The 9,653-nt window shown below is 38.4% G+C and overlaps 1 protein-coding gene across 1 annotated transcript; it reads left to right on the top strand.

Moving 5' to 3' along the window:
- The first annotated feature begins 264 nt into the window (after positions 1-264).
- OXGR1 (oxoglutarate receptor 1) lies at positions 265-4,557 on the top strand. The gene is made up of 2 exons (XM_077299707.1): positions 265-401; positions 3,284-4,557. The coding sequence occupies exon 2, from the start codon at positions 3,285-3,287 to the stop codon at positions 4,335-4,337; it is 1,053 nt and encodes a 350-aa protein (XP_077155822.1). The 5' UTR covers positions 265-401; position 3,284; the 3' UTR covers positions 4,338-4,557.
- Positions 4,558-9,653: the final 5,096 nt, after the last annotated feature.

Genomic DNA, 9,653 nt, shown 5'->3' with positions numbered 1-9,653 from the left:
TGTATAGTAAAATGGATGATGTCATTGCAACCTACTAATTCATCCTGAAAGAAACAAGCTGTTATGCTGCTATGTCTTTGGAAAATAAAGAAGTTAATGCTTTTGCAAGAAGTGGAGGAAAAGATACAAGATTTAAATTGAAATTTGCCTGCGGAGGCAGGGGGTTAAAGCTATCATGATTTACATGTCAACATCATATTTGCAAATGGGTGTGGTAAGTCTAGGAAAGCTGCACTGTCATAGAGATCAGAGAGTGTTGTGACTTTGTAGCATATACACTACTTCTATTCTGTGTGATTATGTGCTTGATAGCATTGAAATGACTTCCGAAGAGCTGTCTACCGGATAACCAGGCCTCATGTGCAAGAGACACAAGCCAGAAGGACATCGTTTTGAACCAGGTATTGTGCTAATTTTTGTCATTTTTTGTTACAAACATCAACATAACATTTTAAATCACTGTCATAATCAAAGGTATTCACATACTGGTCTGGTTAGAAAGTACAAATGTATTTTAAGTTAAGCTATTGCCCCAAACACAAATGAAGAAAAAAGAAACATGAATTCTGAAATATACCAACAGAACACACCTCAATTTATCATGATGCATAACTCATCATTCATTGTGTTACTTTTACTTGCAAAGAGAACAAATGTGTGCCAGGACTAAAGTAGATACAATTATTTATTTTAAAACAAATAATTTTATTGAATATTAAACTGCCATATATAGATCTCCAACAAGACAGACACAAGGACAAATTGATGGGTGTCCCAAAAGTAAAAAGGCACCAATCACTGTACAAAATGGTAAATACAGACAAAGTACTTATAGAAGTATAGAATTGTACAAATAGTTAATGAGAACTTAGTATCATGTATATATATCCATAGAGTATTTCAGATTGGAGATCCAAATAAAATAATTCCCAAATATTTAATCATATATAGTGCAGAAGGTGCATATAGTAAATGAAGGCTCACACACCAAACATCCGAAGCACGTTTCACAAATGCTTAACCAGGGGACAAAGAATTGCTTTTATTCAAATAAATGATTGCATTTTCTTTAGTCTAGGAATACATTTGTTCTTTTTGGTTTCTTATCATGGTCGTGCCTTTGGGACATCTTACTATAGTTTTACAATTTCTGGTATTACCTATTTTTACTAAAAGTATCAATAGTTTGTCTAGCAAAAATATATCTAAACATACATGCAGTACTACCTCAGCAAGAGCATACTATATAACACAGTAAATGTACTACTTCTATGAATTCCCAGAATTAAAGGACATTTTTTACTATAAATTGAAAATTTCACTATGCTTGTTTAAAAGAAATTAGCATGCTCCTTCTTTGGAAATGTGAGTATGAGGACTCACAGTATAATTATTTATTTATGTTTGTGTCAACTGTAGGACTGGGGTTCTAAGAACCCACCAGAAACATTGGGGACCCATAGTTCAGCTACATGCAAATATTATATTACTCTGATTCAAAAATGTACCTCTGCCTCTTTATAACAATACATAATAATACACTAGGTAGTTTGTTAAAGTAATGATGAGATCCTGAATTTATCTTGACATCGTGAATCAGGTGTATTATGCCCAATACTGCTCATATAGTGTGGTGAGGGCCGATTCCTGCACAAGTGCTCATACGAGGATTCACCTATTGCACTGTGGGCCAGTCCAAGCTTGATAGTATCTCTATGGAGTGAATGTGAGCATAATATATATAAACATGGTGATAACTACAGTAGTGTTGAGCACTCCGATACCGCAAGAATCGGGTATCGGCCGATATTTGCGGTATCGGAATTCTGATACCGAGTTCCGATACTTTCAGTATATCAGATACCAGAATCGGAAGTTCCCATAATTCAAAGAGCCAGAATTCAGCCAATGAGGAATCATTAGAAGTGTGGGCACATCCTGTTCTGCATGGTAGGCATGTAACTACTGGCATGGCTGTGATTGGCTGCTGAAATGATGTCATGATGCACTATAAAAGTCGCCGCCGCCATTTTGGCTTCACTCTGCTGTGAATTCAGTTAGGGACAGGACGCTGTGTTCTGACTGAGGGCCAGTTTTGAGATAGCGATTTGCTTCATTGTGCTTTACCCAGGCTAATTTAGCAACCGCTGTGTTAGAACCTTGTTTTTGCCTTGCAGCGCTGTTCACGGCTGTCTGGAAGGTGTCTGTGTGAGTGCAGCTCACTCTGTAGTCCGGTCTGCAGCCACCGCTGGTTATAGTTAGTTCAGGGTGCGTCAGTGCCTCATACCGTTCCATTGCACATTTTTTCAAATTTATCCTATTTGTGGCTTTCCATCCGTATCCTGCTAGATTGTGGAAAAACACTATATAGGATTACATAGAGGAGCTTTTTTTGGCCTTGCAGCACCATTCACGCTATTCCATTTGATTGCCCTAAACCACTATGCCTTTAATGTCTCCTCCACCTCCCCCAATACATTCTACATTATTCTTTGTTGTTTTCCTTCATGTAGATTTAACCTACAAGGAAAGAAAGGGTTTATTTTAATTCCGATATTTTTGTCCCATTGACTTGCATTGGTATCGGGTATAGGTACCGGCGATATCCGATATTTTTTAAATATCGGCCGATCCAATCCGATACCGATACTTTTGGATATCGGAAGGTATCGCTCAACACTAGTGATAACGTATAAGGCTTGATTCATATACTGCATCACAGACTTATTAGAAACTATACTGCTGGTCGTATGTACATATGGATACCACTATGCTTGCAGTCCATGATTACTTTTGTGCAATTAAGCAACATCACACCATGCAGTAAATACTTTTTATACAGTGATGAAAATTACAATTATCTGCAATTTTAATACCGCTGAAGGTGCAGGATCCCAATACATCCTTACCAAATTTTTGTCAAGTAGGACACCCTCTTAGCATGTGTTTGCTCATCAATACCTCATTTTATTCTCTATATTTTGATTGCTAACATTTTCACAACTCTGAGAATAGTTGGTTCTCCAATTAATTTTTACAAGTGGAAACACAGGAATTGAAAATGTTAGGGTCATGCGATCTAAACTATAATGTGAATAAATGCACTAAGGTTAAAATGATATGACCAATTTGGTGATGAAAATTAATATAGAGGTTTACTGATGCAGGACTGCACTACCAAGGAGAAGAAAGATACATTGTACAGTATATTATCGCAATGCATTATATTGTATGGGGATATTAAGATGTTTGGTAATACAATTTTTCTCCTTTTTTTCAATAGAATGACAATGAACAATGAATCCGAATATATTTTTAACTCCACCTTTATGACCTTTACCGAACAAACGTCAACAATGAACAATGAATCTGAATACATCTTTAACACCACCTTTATGCCTATCACTGAACGAGCAACTACAAACTGTACTGACCCTTTCGTAGAGAAATTAATAAAGATGTACTTTCTACCCGTGATGTACAGCATTATCTTTATAGTTGGATTTCCAGGAAACATTATTGCAATATCAGTATATATAATAAAGATGAGACCTTGGAGAACCAGCATCATTATTTTACTGAATTTGGCCATCACGGACCTCCTGCACCTCAGCAGTCTTCCTTTCTTGGTTTACAATTATGTTAATCAGGAGAAGTGGACACTTGGAGACTTCACGTGCAAGCTCATTCGAGTTGCTTTCCATTTCAACCTCTATGGCAGCATTCTCTTCCTCACCTGCTTCAGTATCTTCCGATACTTTGTCATTGTTCATCCAATGAAATTTCACTCCATCCACAAAAGAAGATGGGCAGTCATAGCTTGTGCCGCTGTGTGGGTAATAGCCGTAATTGAGGTCCTTCCAATGGTTATTCTCATGAGAAATGTGCAAGATACTGTGGCTTGCATGGACTTTGCTGTGTCTTTCGATACATATAATGTACGTTGGTATAATACCTCCCTCACTTCTATGGGATTTGCATTACCTTTATTAATAGTGACTCTTTCCTATACTAGTATTAATTGCAGCCTGGCAAACGGACCATATACCAATGATGCTCAAAAGAAAAAGGCTCGCCGCCTTGTTGTCATTCTTTTAGTTGTATTTTATGCTTGTTTTTTACCTTTACATATTTTCAGAGCTATTCGGATTGAAACTCGGCTGTATCCAGTAAGTTGTATATATGAAAAATATATCCATGCCACATACATAGCATCTAGACCCATAGCTTCCCTCAATACCTTTGGTAATTTGTTACTTTATGTTGTTGTAGGGGGAAACTTCCAGCAAGCCATTCAGTCAGTTTATAAATTTAATCCTTATAAACAGCAACCATAAACTAGATTACATTTCTATATATAAATATTATCCTATCATTCTCCATGATTTTCGGCATGACTTTACAGTACAGTCATCCTTCTTGTTTAAAAGTGAAGTTCATGGTATGCCACATACAATTAGGATATTAGTAACAGAGGCAAATATACAGTGTTGTAACATTTGGAAGGCATGTGGCAATCTTTTGTTTTTTAAGAAAAAAAATGTTTTTAATAAAAAGTGGAAGCTAAGGATGTTTGGTTTGGCTTTTGTTAGTTATCTATGCATCAATGTATTGTAGCTTATTTCACCCTTCTAAAATATGGACACCAGCATTACAGGTACATGAACTGCAATATCTAAAAATGTAACGTACTTCATTAGCGTTTTTTGAGTCAAAGACCGCAAAAGCCATCCAGCCACGTAAAGGTGACCTTTTAATATGGATGATCCCTAACCATTAAATGTCCTATCTCTCCATGTGCCAAACCAGCCTCATGTGAATGGGGAGTGAAAAAGAAACCAGGGATAGCTGGCAAATAAAACTTTATGTGAGAAAAAGGATGGTTAAGGGTGCTGAGCCCTGGAAGGGGCACACCCCAGATATATATCCTACAAAAAAAGAAAAAATAGGTCCCGCACACCTTTAGTATTAAATTACTGTACATGTGCATAAAAATGTGTCAGCGCACTGCGACTAATGAATACACAGACTTCAATATTGCTGTAAACATTAAAAACATAAAGTACTCAGGGTGTTAAAGGTATACCTTGACGGGGTTGGATGGCTTTTTCACTTTTTTGATCAAAAAACGCTAAATTTCTAACATTTTTTACATTTACAGCAATATTAGAGGTTATGTATTCATTAATCGCAGTGTGCTGCTGACGCATCATGTATATTAGTATATTGGTGACATAGCATATTTATGCACTTGTACACTAATTTAATACTAAAAGTGTGCAAGCCCTATTTTTTCTTTTTCTTTTTTTGTAGTTTGTATTCTGGGCGTCTGGCTCAGACCTATCAAAGTCTGACGAACTTTATATAACAGATCTCCATTCTGGCTTACAGAAGGCGGTACAGGGAAAAGGAGCTAATGTCCTAAACATATCCCATAACTGGGCTTTTTTCATTTAATACCATCTGAGCAGAAGAAACAATTTTAATTAATGGAACAAAACACTGTATACAAAACATGATGTGAATGATAAACTATAATTACAGGTCACGCGTACTCTCCTCTGACATATATTCTACTCTGCCAGGTAATTATATTTTGTACGACACTGTTATTATAGTCCACTATGTCAAAGGTATGTCCATACAATGCAATGAAATCTATGCAACGTGTGGATGATATTCAGGCAACTCTCATCCCTTTTGCTGGTACTGTAATATGCTTTTTTTCAAGAAAATCTGGACAGAAAATTTGCAGTCTATCCACCATGTGCTAGTATATCCTAAAAGTTTTAAAGGGGAAGTTTACGAGTGTCAGAATTGGTGCCTCAATAATTTACAGTGCAATATTTACAAAAAATGAGCATGCAGTAAGTTTTACATCGACACCATGCTCAGTAACCTGCATAAAAACTGCAGATCTCAACATTTAATGGGTAAATTCACATGTAACATGAAGATTGTGATGCAAAATGGCTGCACATTCAGATTTGCTGTAAAATCTGCTGTGGAAAAGTTTTGCTATGTGTGAACTTAGCCGAAGACTTATTATTGACGTATCCATTAGGTCTTGATGCCTGACCACAAAAAGGGACAAGACAAGCAGTAAACTTAGTTAAAATGAGGTCTGTTGTCATTTAAAGCATGGAGAAAAGTGAAAATGGCAAATAATTAGCCATATAAAAATTTCAAAGTTATTCTCCATCCTAAACTAACAGAAGTCTGTATGTTTAACCCCTTCATGACCCAGCCTATTTTGACTTTAATGACCTGGCTGTTTTTTGCAATCCTGACCAGTGTCCCTTTATGAGGTAATAACTCAGGAACGCTTCAACGGATCCTAGCGGTTCTGAGACTGTTTTTTCGTGACATATTGGGCTTCATGTTAGTGGTATATTTAGGTCGATAATTTTTGCGTTTATTTGTGAAAAAAATGCAAATTTGGCTAAAATTTTGAAAATTTTGAAATTTTCAAATTTTGAATTTTTATTCTGTTAAACAAGAGAGTTATGTGACACAAAATAGTTAATAAATAACATTACCCACATGTCTACTTTACATCAGCACAATTTTGGAAACAAAATTTTTTTTTTTGCTAGGAAGTTATAAGGGTTAAAATTTGACCAGCAATTTCTCATTTTTACAACGAAATTTACAAAACCATTTTTTTTAGGGACCACCTCACATTTGAAGTCAGTTTGAGGGGTCTATATGGCTGAAAATACCCAAAAGTGACACCATGCTAAAAACTGCACCCCTCAAGGTACTCAAAACCACATTCAAGAAGTTTATTAACCCTTCAGGGGCTTCACATCAGCAGAAGCAACATGGAAGGAAAAAATGAAGATTTAACTTTTTAGTCAAAAAAATGATCTTTTAGCAATAATTCTTTTATTTTCCCAAGGGTAAAAAGAGAAACTGGACCCCAAAAGTTATTGCACAATTTGTCCTGAGTATGCCGATACCCCATATGTGGGGGGAACTACTGTTTGGGCGCACAACAGGGCTTGGAAGGGAAGGAGCGCCATTTGACTTTTTGAATGAAAAATTGGCTCCAATCTTTAGCGGACACCATGTCGCGTTTGGAGAGCCCCAGCTGCCTAAACATTGGAACTCCCCCACAACTGACCCCATTTTGGAAACTAGACCCCCCAAGGAGCTCATCTAGATGCATAGTGAGCACTTTGAACCCCCAGGTGCTTCACAAATTGATCCGTAAAAATGAAAAAGTACTTTTTTTCACAAAAAAATTTTTTTATCCTCAATTTTTTCATTTTCACATGGGCAACAGGATAAAATGGATCCTAAAATGTGTTGGGCAATTGCTCCTGAGTACGCCAATACCTCATATGTGGTCACAAACCACTGTTTGTGCACACGGCAAGGCTCAAAAGGGAAGGAGCGCCATTTTATGTTTGAATGAAAAATTAGCTCCAATTGCTAGCGGACACCATGTCGTGTTTGGAGAGCACCTGTGTGCCTAAACATTGGAGCTCCTCCACATGTGACCCCATTTTGGAAACTAGACCCCCCAAGGAACTTACCTAGATGCATAGTGAGCACTTTCAACCCCCAGGTGCTTCACAAATTGATCCATAAAAATGAAAAAGTACTTTTTTTTCACAAAAAATTATTTTAGCCTCAATTTGTTCATTTCCACATGGGCAACAGGATAAAATGGATCCTAAAATTTATTGGGCAATTTCTCCTGACTACACTGATACCTCACATGTGGGGGTAAACCACTGTTTGGGCACGCGGCAGGGCTCGGAAGGGAAGGAGCGTCATTTGACTTTTTGAATGAAAAATTAGCTCCAATTGTTAGCGGACACCATGTCGCATTTGGAGAGCCCCTGTGTGCCTAAACATTGGAGCTTCCCCACATGTGACCCCATTTTGGAAACTAGACCTCCCATGGAACTAATCTAGATGTGCGGTGACCACTTTAAACCCCCAAGTGCTTCACAGAAGTTTATAACGCAGAGCTGTGAAAATAAAAAATCATTTTTCTTTCCTCAAAAATTATTTTTTAGCCCTCAATTTTTTATTTTCACAAGAGTAACAGGAGAAATTGGATGCCAAAAGTTGTTGTCCAGTTTATCCTGAGTACGCTGATACCCCATATGTGGGGGTAAACCACTGCTTGGGCACACGTCGAGGCTCGGAAGGGAAGTAGTGACTTTTGAAATGCAGACTTTGATGGAATGGTCCGCGGGCGTCACGTTGCATTTGCAGAGCCCCTGATGTGCCTAAACAGTAGAAACCCCCCACAAGTGACACCATTTTAGAAACTAGATCCACCAAGGAACTTATCTAGATATGTGGTGAGCACTTTGACCCCCAAAGTGCTTTGCAAAAGTTTACAACGCAGAGCCGTGAAAATAAAAAATCATTTTTCTTTCCTCTAAAATTATGTTTTAGCAAGCAATTTTTTAGTTTCACAAGGGTAGCAGGAGAAATTGGACCCCAAAAGTTGTTGTCCAGTTTGTCGTGAGTACACTGATACCCCATATGTGGGGGTAAACCACTGTTTGGGCACACGTTGGGGCGCGGAAGGGAAGTAGTGACTTTTGAAATGCAGACTTTGATGGAATGGTCTGCGGGCATCACATTGCGTTTGCAGAGCCCCTGATGTGCCTAAACAGTAGAAACTCCCCAAAAGTGACCCCATTTTGGAAACTAGACCCCCCAAGGAACTTATCTAGATGTGTGGTGAGCACTTTGAACCCCCAAGTGCTTCACAGAAGTTTATGACGCAGAGCCGTGAAAATAAAAAATAATTTTTCATTCCTCTAAAATTATGTTTTAGCAAGCAATTTTTTATTTTTGCAATTGTAACAGGAGAAATTGGACCCCAATAATTGTTGCCCAGTTTGTCCTGAGTATGCTGTTACCCCATATGTGGGGGTAAACCACTGATTGGGCGCACGTCGGGGCTTGGAAGGGAGGGCGCACCATTTGACTTTTTGAACGCAAGATTGGCTGGAATCAATGGTGGCGCCATGTTGCGTTTGGAGACCCCTGATGTGCCTAAAAAGTGGAAGCCCCTCAATTCTAACTCCAACACTCACCCCAACACACCCCTAACCCTAATCCCAACTCTAGCCATAACCCTAATCACAACCCTAACCCCAACACACACCTAACCACAACTCTAACCCCGACACACCCATAACTCTAATCCCAACCTTAACCCTAATCCTAACCCTAATCCCAACCCTAACCCCAACACACCCCTAACCCGAACCATAACCATTACCACAGGCCTAATCTTAACCCTATTTCCAATCCTAGCCCTAATTCCAACACTAACTCTAATTCCAACCCTAACCCTAAGGCTATGTGCCCACATTGCGGATTCGTGTGAGATTTTTCTGCACCATTTTTGAAAAATCCGCAGGTAAAAGGCACTGCGTTTTACCTGCGGATTTACCGCGGATTTCCAGTGTTTTTTGTGCGGATTTCAGCTGCGGATTCCTATTGAAGAACAGGTGTAAAACGCTGCGGAATCCACACAAAGAATTGACATGCTGCGGAAAATACAACACAGCGTTTCCGCTCAGTATTTTCCGCACCATGGGCACAGAGGATTTGGTTATCCATAGGTTTACATGGTACTGTAAACTTAATGGAAAACTGCTACGAATCCGCAGCGG

The sequence above is a fragment of the Ranitomeya variabilis genome, chromosome 3 (genome assembly GCF_051348905.1).
Source record: "Ranitomeya variabilis isolate aRanVar5 chromosome 3, aRanVar5.hap1, whole genome shotgun sequence".
NCBI lineage: Eukaryota > Metazoa > Chordata > Amphibia > Anura > Dendrobatidae > Ranitomeya > Ranitomeya variabilis.
Note: the sequence above shows the minus strand (reverse complement) of the source record. Positions and strands in the feature narration are given on the sequence as shown.